Genomic DNA, 20,538 nt, shown 5'->3' with positions numbered 1-20,538 from the left:
GAAACAAGTCTGCAATACAGGAATATAATTAGGAACGTTAAAATTATCATTAGGATAAACAGCACTACGATGGGGTGCATCATGAGATTCAGAATACCAGTGGCAGTTGGGGACCAGCCCAGGAGGGTCTCCCAAGGGCTGTAGTGGGTGATTTGTTTGATTTTGGTGAGTACCTGGGTAACTTGGTGGTTGTTAGTTTGGATAATAGTGTAGGTTTTATTGGCTTGGGACTGTAATGCTTGTAAGGCCTGTTGGATTTCTGGGTGTGTGATGGCATGTCTGAGGGCTTGGGGGGACATGCCTAAGTAGACTGGAGTGAGTTTAGGTTTGAAGAGGCTGTACTGTGAGGTGAGGGACTGATGCAGCATGTCTTTTCTTTTATATTGTATGTCACATCCCGTAATGGATCTGACATTACACGGACAGAGGTTGTGCTGTAGGTCAGTAATATTATAAAACTCATTCACAGTGATAGAGGGGCATAGGGTGCGGAGGCAGACACATCCAAAACCAATATTGATGAGCAAAGACTGAACACTGGGGTCTCTGAACATCACATAGGGACAGACTGAAAAGTCAAGGTCAAAGCATATCTATACTCAACCTACTTATTCCCAATCTTTCTCCTTAACAAAAGTCTTCCCAGTAAATTAAACAATGTCATTAAATCCTTCATACAAAACTGTTTACCAACAATTTACTAATTCTTTTTTAAATTTTTTTCTTTTATTAACGCTCGAAATAAAAAAAACAAACCTGCATATAATACACCAAAAAAAGTAAACTCCTAAAACTAACAGCAAAATTAAAATCAGTATCTAAACACCACTACTACAACACCCTTAATTATGTCTAGGTACCATACCTGGGCCTGGGTACACATGAGGGCAAGAGAGACGTTTTGCCCCAGGGCTATGACCTCTTCAGTTAGGGTCTCGGAGTCCTGAGAAGCCACTTGAGTTATCCACTGCATGAGGGAGGCAATAGAAACACTTAGCTGAGTGGAGGCTTCAAAATTGTCCCTTGTAGGTTCGTCCAATTGGTGAAGCAGATTTCCAACTGTTGCCAATTTGTTCCGGAGCACCTCTGTATTGATGGTATTTAGGACACCAGTGCCGGTTCCGATTGCTCCCAGTATGGTGTCTAGTGATCGTCGGTGTTGTGGGCCACTGGATCCAGAGCTGTTGAAGGGCTTCTGTATCACCTGCTGAGTCCATGCCTGCCATCCAGCATTCAAAGGGATAACATAATTGCCACACTGCGGATATAGCTGGGTGATACTGTGGGCTTGCAGATTGATAGTGACATTTCATAAAGACTGTGTTATGTTAGTTAATAAAGGTTTGCTAATATCTTGTTTTACCACAAAGGGTCCAGTTTTGTGTTTCTGTGCTTCCTCATGTACTATGATTTCTGTGGATAACTCAAGTGGCTTCTCAGGACTCCCAGACCCTAACTGAAGAGGTCATACCCATAGGGCAAAATGTCTCTCTTGCCCTTTCTGCTACACAAGCAGATGAAAACATGGATTGTATCTTTAAAATTTCCATTATCTGTTTTGTTTTGGCAAGTTGAAGCTGTAACATCTTGGAGAATTTTGTCAGTACTAAGACTTGGACAGAGTTCTATGGCTAGTGTATGGTGCTAAGGACAAGTAATAAAGCATTAACAAAATGCAATTTAATTTGGCATTCCTAAGTTGAGCCTTCAGGGTTAGAATAGCTAAAGTTGTTTTTGAGTTTATGCAAATCACAGTAATATCCCTCTGCAAATAAATCTAGAATTGAAATAAATTTAAATTCTAAACTGTTTGAACATTAAATATTTTCAAGTTGTATATTCTATTAGTATTGTTCTTTTCAAATTATGTAAGACTTTGTAAAGTGGCAAAATTAGTGGAATGACAGCATTATTTATACTTTCAGTATGAGCCTAAAGATAATATGTGGCTGGGGAGTAAAACATATGCAATGATTTTTTTTTTTTTAAATCAGGAAATCTGGAAGAATCTCAGGTTCCTTATGGTTTCCGTCTTCTGCGGGAAGATGGAATATTATGCCTTTTGTATATTGTGCCTTTTGTATTGGGGTCTCCAGAAGTACTTTAGGAAGGGGGTAAGTAGTATTTTCTGACAGAAGGGAAAGCACATCCAAAGTTAAGTAGCTTGTCCGAGGGCAGACGTCAGTGTTTTTTCTGCATGAAACCTGTCCCCAGCCCCCTTGTCCACATTTCTAACTATTGTGCTGCACTTTCCCTTATTTTCTGCAACTGGAAAATTAGTAGCTTCTCTGTTTTTAATATTGGATTCCAGGTTTTCCTCAGTATTTGTTATATGGTTGATAAAATTAAGTTAATCAGTTTTATCACAGTTTTTGATTTTGTGTTCTTACTCCAGACAGAATTAATGAAGCTAAGTTCCTGAGACTTTTAATGTAATGTTTTGCCTACCAAGAAAATAAAAATTTTCTCTGATGTAAAATAACTTTTAATTTTTTTAATGAGCTTCAACCTGCAGTAAAAGCACTGTATTTACTTGCTCACTCAGTAGCAAGTAGTTCTGCTACTGTAGTTCGTAAAAAAGGGAAATTTGCTTTTTTTTATGCCATGTGTAGTCCAACTGAAAGAGGAAGAAAAAAGGCTTCTTTTTACTTTTAGCAATTTTAATTTCCCCCCTTCCCGTTTAACTGTAACAAGCTTTTTTAAGCTTGTCATAATTAAAAGTGAATACAAATGCCAGAATAAAAAACGGTATAAAAAATATTTAAAAGTGTTTTATGTGTTCAGTGATGCTTATATGCTAAAACAACTTTGGGATGAGTGAGTGTTATTGAGCCTTTATTTAAACAGTCACTTCAGATTTAAAAAAAAATAAAGTACTTTCTTATTTTATTTTGGAAGCAAGATTGTTAGCAGGGGAAAATGTCACCTGCACAAAACGGGAAGTGTAACATGGGCATTATCAGCATAGCTCCCTGTCAGTGTGGCTTATTGTTCAACTCCAGAAGGTTTATCTCATTGTGGGAAGAGGTGAATTGCGCACACATCCTGGTGACTAGTGAACACATTCTGCCTTATAGTTCTTGACCACCTTGACATGAAGGTGCTAGGTGTGTAGTATGGATGGTTGTACATCAGGTTCAGCTGGCAATCCTGGTTTAGTTTACATGTTTAGAAGGCCATTTGATGCTCTGTAACAGCTGTCCAAATTTGAAGCCTCCACAGGCCTCACCAGCAGGGTACAGGCCATGGGGGTGTTCAACATGCCAGACCCCTCCCTTCTCCCCTGCTGTACCATGTGCCCGTGTAAGCATCCACAGTGCTATATTGGATGCCCCCCACCTGCTGTTGCATCACACGTGTGATTTTCCCCCCCTCAAGCCCTTTGTGGTCCCAGACTCATTTAGCTCCCTGCATATGGCAGCGTGCTGTCCTGGCCCAGGCAGAAAAATGAAGCAGCAGTCAGAGGAAGGAGGGGGATTCTGGAGACTGTCTGCTATTACAGCTAGAGTGCCAAGAGTGGCGACTGGGTAAGAGGCTGGGGGCTGCTAGGGCCTAAACATCCTATCCCGTGGAACCTGCGGCCACAGGGGGCCCCGCAGCCAATGGACCATGCCCTGTTCTCCCCCTGCTGCCTGCGCCATGTTTAAAGGGCTTGATGCAGGCAACCCCTTCCCAGCTGAGTGTGAGAGGAGTTCTCAGCTCCACCCTGGCCCTGGGGAGGGAACCCAGGTGTCCCAGTACGTGCTGCCCCCACCTCGCGCCCCCGACAGCGCAGCCTGGCCCCAACTTTTATTTCAGTGAGTTTATACTGCAGTTAACCGCAGGTTTGATTTTTTTAAAAATTTTTTTATTTTTTTGATGGGTCAGGGGACCCCAAAACTATATCTTGCAGGGGGCCCCAAAAAATTATGGGTTGCGCCTGGGGGCTGCTGTTTAACAGCCTGACAGCCCTTTTGTATAACAGCTGACCAGCTAGGTATTCTAAAATGTTCATTGTACAGCACCTCTCATGGGTTATCCACCTTTCCATTTGTGATAGCCTACTATTGCTGGGGCAAATAGGGAAATCACTTATATGGAAAATATAGATGTATTTTTAGCTGTTAACATGATTTAGCAGTTGGATACAAAAAGAAAAGCACAATGTGATTAGTTAGCAAGAGCTGTGTGGACCAGTAATTATACCTAGCACCCCAAATGAATAATTTCTCTAAACTTTTTGGCTTTTACAACCAAGTACCTTTTGGGATTGTCATTAATTACAATAGATTTAAATATATTCTAATAATTTTGGTCTAATTGTTATTACTGATACAGTAGTATTTTGAGGTACTTTAGTTTGCTTTTCCTGAGGGAAACCGAATAGAGAACTTCAGCAGCATTTATGTTAGTACATCTTAACAAGCAATAGCTTGAAATTAAAAAGCATAAAAAAATCTTCTCTCCATTTGTTTTATCTTGGTAATTGTATAAAAAATGGAATTGATACAGTGAATTTGAGACTTGAATTACCTTTCAGTTTTTGTTTGGACTTGGTAGTGTTGTTACATTATTTTGAAACTGAATTTCTTTTCTTGTCTATAATGGATGTTCCTGTTTAGAAAAAAAACAAAACCAGATCTGAGTAAGAGGTAACACTGTAGATATGAACTGGATATAATTGTTTGTAATTTGGCTAAATATTAGTATAATCATTCATCGTTTTAGATGGCTTGAGCGTAGATTCCATTCACAAGTTTCGTGTTGCTCATGTTTAACTTGCTTGTATTTTTACAGTTATGTGGTAAACATATTTTGCAGTTACCTAAATCACTCCATTTAAGATTTTTCCCCTAATGCAATCGTCATATTTAAAAATGGGAAATGGGCTTGGAGGTTAAATAACTTACCTCAGGTCATACTGCCGTTTGGCAGAGCCAAAAGGAGAACTTGTTCCTGACACATTGTCTTTTCAACTGCAAAATAACCCTTCTGTTACTTTTTCTTAAATACCAAGAGCCAGCTTTTTGGCATGCTGTTCTAGAAGCCTTGTATCTATTGCCTGAGAAATAAATTTATGTAACTAACAACGTTTTGGCGTCCAGCTCTACCAGTTTGGAACAGTCGCATCTTAAGTTATAGGCAATATTTGCCAGTTGGGACAACTTCTGGTACCATCTAGGCTTTATAGTTGGATGTCTTCATTTCAGAGTGAAGTGAAGGCATCCACACGTATCTAGCCAGATTTGGAGGTGTGTCAGCCCAGGTCTAGCTGGCCTGGCTATGAGAATAGTTAGAATTTGCCCACTTTACAATGGTTATGCAAGATAAACCATTTGGGCACTTAGGGTGTCTGTAGAAGTGCAGGATGCCTGCTATGACATACTGCAATTACAGCACAATGAAGCTAATTGGTGTGCTAATTGGTAGGGCTGTGCGAAATGGGTGTTTCATTTTGGTTTTGGATTCGGCCATTTTGGAGGACAGTGATTCATTTCGGTGTTTTGGATCACTGTTCCGTTTCAATTCGGCCAAATCTGTTTTGGAGTTTTGGCGCTGATTCAGAAATTCGGATTAGCTGGGGAGAGGCAGGCACATCCAGGCAGCTGCAGGTTCTCCCACAGCTCCTCTGGCTGTGCCTGCCTCTACCTCGGCAGGGGGAGCCACGGGAGAAGCCCCCATGGCTGTCCTGCCCAGCCCTAACCCCTGCCAGCCCCAGCCTCCTGGCACTTAAATAAAAAACAAAAAAAGCCCCACACTCACTGGCTGCAGCAGCGATGTTCAGGGCCTCTGAGGGCTTGTGGCAGAGTACCCCCCCCCCAACACACACACAGTCAGTCACCATACTAGCAGTACTGGCCTGTTTGTTGGATAGAGAGGAGTGCTTCTGTGATATATATAGCCTATGGGAAATATCTTCTTTTGAACATAGCAGCATTCTGTGCCAGGCTTCCCTTTCCCAGTCTTTGGATAACAAACTGCTCAGATACCTAAAAGGGCAAGTAAAATATCTTCCAGTCAAGTAGCAGCCATTTGTAGTAAATACTTCTTTTCTTTTGCATCTTTTATTCATAGAGTTGTGGTCTATGTATTGCTGTCTTTCAGAATGTGAAGATAAACTGTTAGAGCTTCTGTTTAGCTTTCCCCAGTTTCAGCAGAGAGATAATTTACTATATTGTCCATTTTCATCACTGCTATGATTGCCTGGGGAAAGAGCTTAAGGAGAGCACTGGGCCTAAAAGATCCACTGCAGCCAGACAGTTCGAGAGTGGGAGGGTGGGTAGAGTATTCCTTCCTTGTTGCAGAACTGGATTTTTAGCTTTCCAACCTGTACTATTTGGGGGCTGATTCCAAAGAATCGGTCCATACTCATTGTAGAGGGATTTTGCCCTCTCTTTTCCCAATAACTAGATCAAAGGTAGGCTTTTTACTACGTTCCCATCTTCAAAATCACTTTCTTTAATAGATTTAGTTCTGTGGCTTCTAGATTTCTGGTATGGTTTCTAAGTCCTAGGATTGAGTGGTTGGGAGAGAGTGGGGAGAATTGATGAAGAGAAATTGGAAAAGAAATGTGATGTGAATAAATAAGCTCTTTTTGTAGACAGGTAGTGCAGTATAGAGCAGCAATTCTCAGCTAGAGTGTCATGACACTTGGCTTCTGAAAGATCCTTTTAAGGATGCCATGCAGAGGGGCGCTGTGTAATATTGGTACTGTTATGTATGCAAAGACCTACACATGGTTTACAAGATGTGCCCAGAAATTTCAAATAGGAACCCACAGTGTCAAAAACATTCTCACCTGTTATGGTCTTTCTGAGTTTTTTGCAACAGAACAATTACTATATTATTTTTTCCTAGTCAAAAAATGGGTGAAGAACTTTTTTTTTTTAAAGTGGCACTTTTCAGAGGGGTGATTTGAGTCTAAGGAGGCTGAGACCCAATGATACAGAGTGAGCCGTACAAGGAAGGAGAGGGCAGTGAAAGAGAAACGCATGTAAGACTGGAGGCAAAGACACTTTTGTCTTACCTTTGTAATATATTAGTGTAATGGAATTGGAAATAGTGAAAACAAAACAAAATAAGTCACAGAATGCTAATTAAGTTTGTCAAACAGGGAACATGCCCAATGATGCACAGTTGTCTTATTGCTGTAAGCTGCAAAAGATGCATCTTTGGCATATAAGGTATGTGTGTGGATGCACAGATTTCTTTCATGTAGACTAGTAGATTTAAGCCTTCAGTTTTAGTCCCACTTCCCAACAGGAAGTGCTAGAATTGAGGCCTCACTAATTTTAGCAAATTTTGTTATATTTTGGGTATTTTCTTCTCCCTTTTTGACTTGGGCATGTGGGATTTGAATGATCTTTGCTTTTTTCAAATCTTAAGTATCTGTTTCCTCCCACAACACACGGTGTATTGTTTTGAAAGCAGCACCTGGCAAAAGAAATATGCATTAAGAAGTTGTATGGTTTGTAAGTCTCCCTATCCTGCAAAGAAAGGCTTGCCTTTGTGGTTCTGTGTGGTTCTGCCACAAGCAGTCTTTATGCCAACCCCTGGGCAGCGCATCAATTTGTAGCAGTCTACAGATGCTTAAGTCAGCAGTGTGACTGCATAGAAAAATTTTGCTTAGATCTACTGTTTTCCCCTGAGTAACCTTTGACTTGTGCCAGCCATCTTTCTGTGATATATTTTTTTCGATGTGGACTACACTTTCTTTAGGCTGACAACTTGGACTAGAGTGAGAAATACCACTGGTTTAGGACTGCTGAGAAGATGGATCACTACAGATCAAAGCCTTACCTTCCTTTGCTGGTGGAGTTTCAAGTGTGGAGTTGGAGTATGCTTTTGACTTGTGAATTCGACTCCTTTTAGTTATTCTGTGAAGACCAGCACGGGGTTTTTGGAGCAATCTTTCCATGATCCATTTGTGAGAGTAGACTTGTATTCTAGGTTCATAGGCATACTTCCAAAACTACTGTTTTCTTCATGAAGGTAGAGGTCAGAAGGGTTTAATTTTTATTTGTTATAAAACACTGATCTTATTGACCCAAGTTCCACCCAGTCCTTTGCATTTGGAGAGGCTGGTGAGAGTGCGAGAAACATTTAACAGTCTGGGAGTATTTGCTTGGTTGTGTGTCACTTTGAGTAAAGTTTTATTGTCAATAGCATGTTTTCCTCTTCTTTCGTTGTCACTTTGACCAGCATGTCTTGATAGGATCTTGATTTTTATATTGTAGAAGTTTTAGCTGATTCTGGGTTTGAAAATCGAGTCTTGTGATTTGTCTCTGAGCATTTTCTTCTGTATTCTTTGTTCATCTGCAGCATATGGATCGGACTTGTTCCCCCTTATCATCTTGCTGTCATACTTGCATATGCATCTCGTTCACTGCTTTTAACAACATGTATTCTTGGAAACAAGATAATCTGAAATTGTGCTTTTTATAAAATAGAGAATAAATGGCAGACTAATTTAGTTTATTTAAATTACATTTCATATTCTGTATCTCTGAATTTTAGCAACACCTTTTCCTTCTGTTGCTTGCAGGTGGCGACAGACAAGGTTGCAGGAAAGCTGAGTTCTACTCTCTCATGGGTGAAGAACACTGTATCGCACACTGTCAGTCAAATGGCCAGTCAGGTGGCAAGTCCATCTGCCTCATTACACACTACATCCTCCTCTACCACTCCCTCAACACCAGCACTATCGCCATCCTCACCAACGCAGTTGAGTCCAGACGAGCTAGAATTACTGGCTAAACTTGAAGAGCAGAATAGGTGAGTGGGAAACTTTGCTTTGGTATCTTGCTCTTGAAATAATAATAGAAAGACTTAAAAATAGATTTATTGAAAGTTCACGATAGAGCCTTTTAAAAAAAAAATGCTAAAGTTTCCTGGTAGAATGTTAAGCCCAACTGAAGATTACTACATATAGGAACAAGCATTTACATTTTGAATATTCTTAATCTGAAATTTAAGAAAAACATCTCTTTTTGTAGCATTCTAAAGTGTAACATTACCTTTTATGGCTTTCTAACAGTATTCACATTGTTTCTAGACTTATGCAAAGAGTTGATGCTGGAGCCATGTGATTATCTGGTATGCAGTTTGAAAGGGAGTACTTTTACAGACATCTAACTTGTTCTTTTTTCCTTATTTAATAATACTGTTTTTTAAAGCTGTCTGAAAGGGTGGGAGCGGTTTCGTAGCAAGAGGGGGGAGATGACTGCCCCGGGTGCTGAAGCAAAGGGGTGCCACCAGGCACTGCCCAGCAGGGCTTGGGATGGAGCCATGAGTGACTCATTTGGAGGGGCTTGGGGGTTGGGGGAGGGCGGCTCCTGCTGCTGCTTGCACTCTCGGGCTAGAAGTGGGGGGGAGGGGAGAGCGTGTGCCCCCGGATCTGTGCTCAGGGCGAGGGTGGGCTGTCGCTGCGGGCTTGCCCCGGGAGCCAAACTTGCTTGCTATGGTACTGGATGGGAGCTTGTGAATCCTGTCTAGGCTTAGTGTTATACTCCCCCTATATTTACAGCTGACTTCTGTTACCAGCGTCTTGCTTATTTTAGTCAACCCCTTGACATGCATTCTGTGCACCAGAGTAGGTACTGGACAGATTTGTCAGAACTGCCAGAATAGTTGAAACTACCACCCTTCAGTACTTCTGAATATTCAGTTTCAGTTACAGTTTGAGTTAATACTTGGTCTTTCAAAATATATACATCATCTTAGAGTGTGATGTTAGGCCAGGGGTTGGCAACATTTTTGGGCAGAGTGCCAAAAACACCTGTGACCTCAAGTTATAAGACGTTGGTATACCAGGGATGGATGGTGGTGGAGCCGCAAGAGGCCCAACCCTTGTGGCAGCAGTCCCGGCCCCTTCCCTGCTGCCTGCCCCAAGGGTATGTATGCATGCATCTGCCACTAGCAACAAGTTGCCCGAGGGCTCTAGGGACCCTGGAACAGCTTCTCCCAGCCTCCAGGCTGCCTGCCACAGCTGGCTCAGGCTCTGGGCAGGCCCCTGCTATCTGCAATGAAGCCCAGCCTGCTTGGTGGGGCGGCTGCAAGCAGCTGCATTGGGATCCTTGGAATCCCAGCCTGGCTTATTGCTGGTGATGGTTGCATGTGCGCCTTGAGGCAGACAGTGGGAAAGAGCCTGGGCTGCACTGCCACAACAAGGATTGGGTTCCTTGCGGCTCCCACACTGTATGCCTCAAGGTGCATCTGCCAAGCAAAATGCCTTTGTGTGCCACACTCTGGCACATGTGCCAGGGTTTGCTTACCCCTGTGCTAGGCTTAAGATTTAGAATAAATGAAGATAAGTAAGGATTCTGAACTGCCTCATGCAGACATTCATCGTGCAGTGACATGTCTTTCATGTGATTACTTTGCCCTGTGGATGATATGCTATGACACTGCAGGCAGCAGCAGATAATCTCCAGTACCTCGTGAAAACATAATATTTTTCAATCACTGCCAAAAGCAAATGCTTGATCTTGCCTTGTCTGACTTTGTGGCTTCTTCAACACCTGCCTCATCTAGGTTCTTGATGTAGGGTGTCTATCTGATTCAGCTACCAAATAATTGTTGATTAGCTGTTAGAAAGCAGTTAATTTTCTTTGCTATTAAGGCTGTACCTTGCTGTTGAGCTTACTGGTACAGGCTAGCTTCACAAGCAGCTTTGGTTTGAGAGTCAGAGCTGCTATCCCTGCTTTTTCCAAACTTTTTTTTTTTCATTTCCTTACCAAATATGGCTTTGGGGACTTCCAATTTTCTTTAAGCAGTGAATGATTGAGGATGCAGAGATCTTTTAATACTGATTAATAGCAACTTTTCAAAAGTTTAACAATTTAACTTTAACTTAAAATATGGCACCTCACAAACCAGGTTGTCTGGTTTTATTTGGTATGGGTTAAACCCTGCTCTAAGGGGCTTTTTCTTTTTTGTGAATTATGGTCAGAGGTTAAGATATTTTGTCACAGTAAACCTGATATTTGAAAACATGCTTTCGCATGTTTCACAAAGAATACTATTTCAAACAGAGTTGAGGCATGTGTCTGGAGGATTTTGTGCGTTTAATGAAACTTTGCCAGTTTTTTACTATAATCACCTTTTGGCAGTAAGGAATTGCTCTCTGAACTCACAGTTTCTGCTCATCAGAAGAACTACTGTTGGTGTAAATATTAAGATTTAGAATCCTCAGGCTTTGCTAGTTCATAGGTAAAGATGGGGGATGTAAGGGACTTAAACACCAAGAGCCACAAAAGATCAAAAGTGAGAAGAAAACTCAGATTTTCTATAATGAAATTCTACCATTTTAACCCATGACATTACCAAAGCTGTCTATGTATTATTGTAATCCCCTAAGAAGTACACTGATATGGTTCAGTCCAGAGTACCAAAGGATCTGTTTGGGGATAGTAAATCATTGATAAAGGTTTTACATGAAATAAAGCTGTTTGAGTTGGTAGTGTTTTAAAGAAACTACATATCCAAGGGCAATGAATTTAACAAGGTAAGGTCCAAATTATAATAGGAATTTTGTCAATTTTTTTAGAAACATAGGAAAACTAAAAAAATGAATTCTTAGAGCTGCAATATTGTGTTTATAACTTTAACATGTTTGTTCTGGACTCCATTAGGTGCATGTTTTTCTATCTGGAATTACTTGGCATCTGATTTTTGTTTAGGAAGATACAGCTTGAAAATAGACATTCTAGTTTTTTAATTTTTTGTAATGAATCATTGTAGTTCAGGATTTTAAATATTTAATGTTAAAATATTTTAAATGTAAAATATTTAAAACTAATTTAAAATTCATTTGTAGGTACATACATAGCAACTGAATAGTGATTCTGGGTGGTTTCTCCCCCTCCCCCTCCAACTTTTGAGTTCCTTTTTGTGAAAAACAGACTCTTCTTTAATTTGTACTGAATACAGCTTTAACTTTTTGGGAACATTCAGGCAGTGCTGTTTCTTTTAAGCCCCCTCCCCAACTTAAAAGTTTGTACTTGCATGTTGTCTTCACAGATTAAATCACTTTCTAGAATCTGCTTTGTTTATAAAATTACTAACTTGCTCAAATATTAAAGGGTGAGCTGAGAAGGGGAAAGGCACTGTAAATAACTGAATGTTTATTTTAGTTGAGAGAGCCAAAATATTGAAGGTGCACTGAGGTTATGACCATGTATGTGCACAACAATGTGGATTATAACTTTCTGAAAAAATAAAATTGTATATATGGCGATTTGGCTTTCACATTTTAATGTAGGGGCATCAAAAGTTACTCAGCTAATTATATCTCTAGATTTAATACCATCTGCCCTTTCTTACAAATATAGATCTAACAGAAAACCAACACTATAGATTTGAAAGTAGAGTTTGAAGTTTTGCTTCTAACCAAAGCCTGAACTAAAATAATGATGATGGTGAAGATAATAATTACCAGTATTATTTTTTACGTACTTCATTGTCAGTTGAAGATGAGACCTTAGAGCCCTGTTCACTGGAGCTCTTCACAAATTTAGTAGTCACAGCAGCAACCCAGTGGTAAATGTAATTAATGAGGTAAAGAGCTATCTCGGGCAAGGAGGTTCTCTGCAGCCGTGACTCCCCTATGGTGGCCAACTCTGTCAGCACAAGGCAAAGTGTTGGAGGATATCCTAAGCCCTAGCCTCCTTGGAACTCCCTACAGGTATTGCTGCAGCTGCCAGCAAATCTTTTGATGTCCCTCACCTCTCAACATCCTGGGAATTCTCAGGTTTGAGCTATGGATTTTACTATAGCCAATGAATGACTTTTAACCTGTTTGTTCTTTCTTCCCTCTGCTTGCTAAATACTGTAAGTTCAGGTATATCTTGCTCTTCTGTGTCCTCTTCCCTCAATGCTCTGCTCCTGTCTCTTTTGTTTCTCAGGCCTTTATCCTTACTTTGTTCTCCTTTGTTCACACTCAGCCCTATCCTGTTACTGTCCTTCTTATTGTCCAACAAAAAGCTTGTAGTTATTCCATAACTGTTAAAATGGTGAGCTGTTCAGGGTAGTCTCAGCTTGCACAATGCCTATTGCAGTGGGGATCAGTCCTGTCTGGGACCTGCAGATTCTACTATAATGAAAATACGTAATCTGTGATGGTTCTAAACACAGTCAGTATCAGTTTACTCATCTCTGAAATTGGGGAACCTACTTGTATCTCACAAGGGTACTATGAAATAGGGCTGTGCGAAGCTTCAGTCCCTGATTCAATTTGGCTGATTCAGTGGCCGAATCTCCGAATCAGAATAGAATCAGAGGACCCTTTAATCTCTCTGAATCGAATCGGAACCCTTTGAATTGATTCGGAAAGATTCAGCAATTCGGACATAGACACAGATTTAAATGTTTTTTCTGTTGGCTACAAATGTCCAACTCAGGATCCTTAAAATTCTAGTTTATTAGGCAGATTGAAGCACTGTAATGAAGTTGAATCAAACGTTGGGGCTGGTCCGCACGCACGCACGCACGCGCGCGCACACACACACACACACACACACACACACACACACACTCTAGCAAGCTACAAGAGTCAGGTATACCTATCCCACAGGCACTGGAGTCTGCCGTTGAGGCTTCTTTCAGCATGGCATTATCTTCCAGAAGGGGGTCGCCGGCTGGTCCTTCTGGCTGGACAGGTCGGGTCAAGTTGGAGATCAAGAGGGCGCCCCTGAGGGTCACTTTTCACTGCTTTTTATCGTCCTTGGCAGACTTTGGTGACTCCCCAGTTTTCAGGTTTGCCCAATCCAGGGGTCGTTGACCCTCGTGGGACTTCGCCCCTCAGTGGCTACTGGATGGCATCTGTCAGCCCCAGGGGTCGTCCACATGTATGTGCGGGTTTGGGAGTCCATTGATGAATTTTGAATAGGGCTCTGGAAGTGGTTGATCTGGAGATATTCATCCCAAAAGTTGGTTCCCCAGCGTTGATTAACTCAGGCGAGGGCTTCTAGCCCTTGATCAGTGATGTTTAGAGATTTCTCGGTTGTTACATTGTCTTCTGTTGAGTTCTTCCGTTGGTTGATCTGCAGTTTCCTTAGGTGTTAATTGCTGCCTGCTACCGTGTTACACATTCAATCACTGATTCACTTGCTCTTTCAGGGGCCAGCTTGATGCAGGGAAGGGCAGTTTGATTCCTACCCTTGTTAACATTGTTACAATGTATAACTTACTTATGAAACTAAACACATTTAGTTGAAAGTTGAAAGGTGAGGAGTATAAAATATAAGCTACAAAAGTAATGCCATGGCACACAAATAGATAAAAATACCAAAATACAAGGGGAGATACAAAATGCACACGTACACATTTCAAAACACAATTCCTTATCTTAAAGTGAAAGAAAGAGAAAGGAAGAAAAGGTAGAAGAGGAAAAACATATCCAAGGAGGGGAGAGCAACTGCAGGCAAGAGGAAAAGGGGCTTTCTGCTACATTTCTACATACCTCTAAGTAGCAGGTGGCTCACAAATGCTGCAATGCTGGGGCACACGCAGTGTCCCACAGAAGCGTGGGGGGTTCCTCAGCGTGCTCGGCAGCAGACCTGGAAGTGGACCACAAGCACTTCTGATCCACTTCTGGGTCTGCTGGAGAGCATATCGGGACCCCCTGCACCCCCCTGGCTGAGCGACTGATGCTTCCTGGGTCTGATGGGGTATCCAGGGTCCCCCTGCAGCTGATTGCCAAGCTGGGGAGGGTGTGTGTGTGTGGGGGGGGGCCCAGCACTCCCCCAGTCAGACCCGTAAGTGGATCGCAAGGGTCTCCCCCCAGAGGATCACAACAGTCTCTCCGGCAGACCTGCAAGGCTCTCCTGCACTCCTGTGGGGTGTTCCACCTGCCCCAGCATCGCAGCATTCATGAGCCGCGCCTGGTACCTTGAGGTATGTAGAAAAAACATTTAAAGCTGTGTCTGTGTCTGAATCATTGATTCTCCAAATCAGCATCGAATCTACAGATTCGGATTCAGCTGAATCGAATCGGGGACAGTGATCCGAATAAAATTACTGTTCCCAATTCGGTCCGAATCTGAATCAAATAGGGCCCTTTTTGCACACCCTTACTATGAAATACCTCACAAATATTATGATACAATATAAATGGGACCATAGAAAAACCTTAGGCATCATGGAATATCAGATTAGATTAATTTTGGATTAGTGTAAAATTTCCAGGATAGTGACATGTATGTGCCTGTTAAGTGCCTCAGCCAAAGCTTTGATATGGATGTCTGAATCATAATTTGTAAGTAATTTATCTTGAGGCATTGGGTGCTCCAGTATAGTGTCATAGAATCTTAGAAATTAAGGACTGGAAGGGACCTCGAAAGATCATCAAGTCCAGCCCCCCTGCTCTGGTCAGGAATACTGCTGAGATCAAATGATCCCAGCAAGGTGTCTGTCCAGTCTCCTCTTAAAGACTTCCAAGGTTTGGGACTGCACCACCGCCTTGGGAAGTCTATTTGAGATTTTGGTTACCCTTATCATAAAGAAGTTCTTCCTTGCATCCAACCTGAAACCATCCTCTAACAGTCTATGGCCATTGATCCTTGTCCTCCCCTGCGGCACCCTAGTGAACAGTTTTTCTCCCAGCTCCCAATACTCAGCCCTTATGTACTTAGACAGCCACCAAGTCCCCCCTTTAGTTTTCTCTTCCCCAGGCTGAACAGTCCCAGATCCCTTAGTCTTTCCTCATAAGGTTTGTCCTCCAGGCCCTTATTCTTGTGGCCCTTGCTGGGACCCTTTCAAGATTCTCCACATCTTTTTTGAAGTGCAGTGTCCAGAACTGTGTCCATCTGGGGTCTCACCAGTGCCAAGTAGAAAGGGAGTACCACTTCCTTAGCCCTGTTCGTGATACATCAGCTAGTGCATCCCAGTATCCTATTAGCTCTTTTGACTACAGCATCGCAGTAGTGGCTCTCATGTTCATCCTGTGATCAGCCATAATCCCAAGGTCCCTTTCAGCCATCATGCTGGCCAGGACATTTCCTAACCTATATTCATGTCTCTGGTTACTTCTCCCCAGATGAAGGACTCTGCATTTATCCTTATTAAACTGCATCCAGTTCCACTTGCCCACCTTTCCAGCTTGTCCAGGTCCTCTTGGATCCTCATCCTATTCCCTAGCATAACTGCTTTTCCCCATAACTTAGTATTGTCCACAAACTTGCCCAGTGTACTTTCCACATTCTCCTCTAAATTGTTGATAAAGATGTTGAACAACATAGGGCCTTGAACTGAACCCAGCAGGATGACACTAACCACCTTCCACCAAGACTATACAGACTCATCCACTAACAGTCTCTGGGTTCAACCCCTTAGCCAGTTCCCAACCCACCTGACCATGGACTCTGTCAGCCCACAATTCCCCGGGTTTTTTTTTTATAAGAGCAGCATGGGAGACCATATCAAAGACCTTTTTAAAATCCAAGTAAACACAGACCAAACCAAAAAAATGAGCAGAATGGTTAATGCAAATGACAGCCATTGGTAATGTAGGAGGTGGCTTCAACAGCCTGTTCTGGGTTTGCTTTCTTTTTCCTAAAATTGTTGTCCATTTTCAGTGCTTTGATATTTGGCACTGTCATTAGGGATATATACCTTCCTTAAAGCTGCTTATTCTCCAGCTGAGATCCTGGGATAGGAGACTTGTGTTTACCTAGATGAAAACAGAATTAGAGCCTTCTTGCTGGCACCTATGCTTCCAGCTTCACTAGTAACCTGTGTGGGGGGGAGTACATTTTCCACTTGCTCATGCAATACATTACTAAAATATAATTTCTCTCTCAAATGACCTTTTTGTTTTCTGAAAGTCTAGTTTCACAGCCTCTAAAATGATCATGGTGAGATTGATTTGAAGTGGTGCTACTTCTGCAAAAGGCATAAAATATACTTTCCTGTTCAATGTTTCCAGTTGCTGTAAAACTATAGTGATTTGGACCATTTTTTTGTCCACAGATTGTGGATTGAGAAGAAATAGGAATACAAAGTTTTGCACTTCTTACTGTATTTTAAAAAGTTACAAAGATTGTTCCAAGGGACCTTTAGATTACATTCTCTGGAAAGATAGAGAAAGAGTTGATTTATTTCCTTTTAAGTAATCAGATTATGAAGAATGCACTCTAACATGGTTAGAAGTACTTTCTGTGTAACTGCCTGCTTGTATATTACAGATTATTGGAGACAGATAGCAAATCCTTACGATCTGTAAATGGGTCAAGAAGGAATAGTGGGTCCTCCCTTGTATCTAGTTCATCAGCTTCTAGCAACCTCAGCCATCTCGAAGAAGATTCCTGGATCCTTTGGGGGAGAATTGTAAATGAATGGGAAGATGTACGGAAAAAGAAAGAAAAACAAGTTAAGGTATTATTCAGTTTAGTAGGATACCGTTATAATGTAGTAGTATAACCAGTGGTCTTTATTCTCCAGTTGATCCTCCACATTTTTAGGAAAAAACTATGATAGAAACTCCTAATTGAATTTATTTTCATTCTAAACTACAGTTGTGTGTAAGTAAATGTTGGATTTCTCATCTATATCCTGTAAACATCAGTTGTTTTTTGTTTGGTGCCAGATTTACATATGTCCTGAATATCCAACATTTTCAGTTAAATCTTCCATTGGAAATGGATTGCAAAGTAGGGAAATTCATCAGTATTTTCTTAATTTCATAAATAGGGAATATATTTCATATCATGGGCCAAAATACTCAGACAAGGGTATATGAGTGTCATCTGTGCAGGCAATAGTACTTCAAGTCTTTCCCCATAGAGTATCAGTCAAAAAGATTTCTAAACTATTTGACTGGGGTAAGTATTCATGGAATAATTTCATGGCAATTTCAATCAATTTTTCAGACTCCTAAATGTTAATCTTCCATTAAAAACTCATCCAGAGAGAACTGACTAGAGCAGTGGTGCTCAACTTTTTGGCCCCATGCATCTGGATCCTGCCTTGTACTGCCCAGATTGGGCCCTGTACTGCCCTAGACCAGTGTACCCAATCTAGCACACACGGCCACATTATCTGCTTGCAGGGCTTCTCATGGATCTGGAAATTTGGCAACAGGGGAGCAGTAATTAATGCTGCCACTGTTCCCTTAATGCCAAATATTTGGACCCATGAGGAACCCTGCAGGCTGGATGACACAACTCTGGGAGCTGGGGATTGACCACCCCTTGACTAGAGTTTTGCTTTCCATCGCTTTTGTATAGAAGTATGTACAGTAGTGAAATGGGTTTGATTGAACTGATGCTGCTACACGCAGATATACATTGTAACTCTTCTTAGAGATGAGGACCCACATCTCTCTTACCAGTAGTTTACGAGAGAATGAATTGGTGTCTTTCTGGATAGTTACCTCCTGCCATGTTCAGTATGAATTTGTGTCTACTAAGTCTAAGACCAGGTTCTCTCTAAGCAAAGAGTTCCAACATATAGCTATGTGTAGTAGCATCAGTGCAATCAAACCCATTTCACTGCCGTACGTAGTTCTGTACAACAAAGATGGATCAAACATCTAAAACCTGAATAGTAAAGCACATAGCTTTTAGGGGCTTACTCCCCAAGGTGAAATTAGTATTAGGTGCCTAGGCATACTATGTAGTACATGGAATGGTAGAAATTGCAGAAGAGGATGCAAAATAGTTGGCATGCTGAGTAGGGGTGACTTGAAGCACATCACTAGGAAATGCTAACAACTAGGTATGTCTGAAACCTCTCCCCTTTCTAGAGGTTAGGTGCCTTACTCAGGGCTGCAGAAGGTGCTTCTGCCCACTTGAGATCCACAATCCAGAATAGTCTCTTTCTGCCTTTCAGAGAACTGAGCTCACTCTTTTTTTTCAGACACGGGAGATGGTACCAGCATTTTCTGTAATAGCCTATGGGTCAGAACATTCACCTAGGATTGGGAGACCTTGTATAAAACCCACATAATTCACATTCCAGGAAAGGGCCCAGCCATGAGGTTAGGGGATATTTTGGCATGGGAGCACTCTTAGTCTGTACTGCTGAATTCTGTTTCACAGTAGCACAACTTCAAGAATCATGGAGCAAGAGAGAGAGCACAAGAAGGAACATGTCTTCAGTTTGATAAAATGCATACAGAAGATTCCTTTGAGCAGGAAGCAGAAGTTATGACTCCCTCTCTTAAATGGATGCCCTAAGGGTAAAATTGTGCTGTCTCTAGCCCAGTGAATCTTGAATTCTTTGTTGCATATTTGTACAACTTCAACTAGTGGAGTGTCCCCCTCAAGAACAGCCTTTAGTTTTATGGTTAGAGCACTCACCTCAGTAAGCAGAAGAGGTGGGTTTGAACCTTCCTTGGGGTGAGGAGGGCATTGAAGCTGGGGTCTTCCGTTTTTTGGGTAAATGCTTCAGTCACTAGGGTGTTTATAGGAAGCTGGGTATCACTGCTGCCACTACCTTCCCCTTGCTTTCTGTAATAATCTAATCCTGTTGTGTGGGTGGTATTCTTTGAGCATGCCTGCTGCATTGGGCCTTCCATGGCTCTGGGCCCTTATCTCCTATGTAAGATGGATAAGAGTGAAGATGCTCAGGCTGGGGTTGTTGTTGTCTTGCAGAGAAGCAGACTTGCAGATGTCTTGAGTACTATGAAGTCAAACAGGAAGGCCTCTAGTGAGTTTTAGGTATCTCTAATTGGGTGTCAGCTGAGTGAGGTTATTGGATTATGGGTAGGCAACTTTTTCTAGCTGCAGATCAGAATGACCTACACAGGGTCAGAGGCAGGTGGACAGGTAGAGACTAGGACCCCATTGCAGCCAGTGTGTATCCTTGGTTTGGACCAGTGTTTTCCGAGGCTGGTGAGCACTCTTGTGCCTCACAGCTGATCTCCTCTGCCTGCTTTGGCACAGCTGATCCCAGTGGTAGTGCCCCTTCTGCAAAAGCCCATCCCTCCCTGCTCTGTGTTGAGGGTTGCTCTCACTTTCATACCTCCCTGCTGCAGCCTCTGTTCTACCCTTGCCACTGACTGCTACCACCACTGATGCCTATTGTTACCAAGAAGCAGCAGCCAATTTGGCAGGGAGGGTAAGTGGTGGCCACAGTTGGGGGCCATGAGAATGCAGCCCTTGGCACAGAGCAGGAAAAGCTGGGGTATTGTTGGAGGGGGTTCAGACAAATGGTTCAGGGACAGAGAAATGCAGGTAGAAAGGGGGGTCTGGGCAAGCTGTGCCACAGGAAATGGATGAGACCTGGGGGAACACCTATAAGTTGGCATCTAGTGTTGGTGCCCCCTGTCACCATGTACTGCTGCACTCTGGATCCAGTATCCCTGTGACCTCGCCTATAGGCCACAGGTTGCCAGCTTCTGTTCTGTTTTATTTCATTGTGAGTGATTGGGTGGGCAGTAAAGATGTAGAGTAATAGGAAAGTCGAAGCAATGGGCGGGGGTGCATTTTGTGTGGGACATGCAGAAAGGAAAATATGATGCTGAAAGGGGAAAGGAAGAGTTGAATGCAGAGCAATGAAGGAAAAGAGGAAATTTTAAATGAGGATTTTCTGCCCATACAAAGAAGCCTGTGGAAAGAG

At 42.1% G+C, this 20,538-nt stretch overlaps 1 protein-coding gene across 14 annotated transcripts in view; it reads left to right on the top strand.

Moving 5' to 3' along the window:
- EVI5 (ecotropic viral integration site 5) overlaps positions 1-20,538 on the top strand; it is a 161,732-nt gene that overhangs the window by 34,097 nt on the left and 107,097 nt on the right. For 13 of the 14 annotated variants that reach the window (XM_006021827.2, XM_006021826.3, XM_006021832.2 and 10 more), the window contains 2 exons: positions 8,525-8,754; positions 17,163-17,352. In XM_006021827.2, the coding sequence (XP_006021889.1) occupies positions 8,525-8,754; positions 17,163-17,352 (420 nt within the window). Of the gene's footprint in view, positions 1-8,524; positions 8,755-17,162; positions 17,353-20,538 lie in introns of those variants that run through there. The other variant, XM_025201871.1, reaches the window with a different exon arrangement.

Source organism: Alligator sinensis, unplaced genomic scaffold (assembly GCF_000455745.1).
Source record: "Alligator sinensis unplaced genomic scaffold, ASM45574v1 scaffold199_1, whole genome shotgun sequence".
NCBI classification, from domain to species: Eukaryota; Metazoa; Chordata; order Crocodylia; family Alligatoridae; genus Alligator; species Alligator sinensis.
Note: the sequence above shows the minus strand (reverse complement) of the source record. Positions and strands in the feature narration are given on the sequence as shown.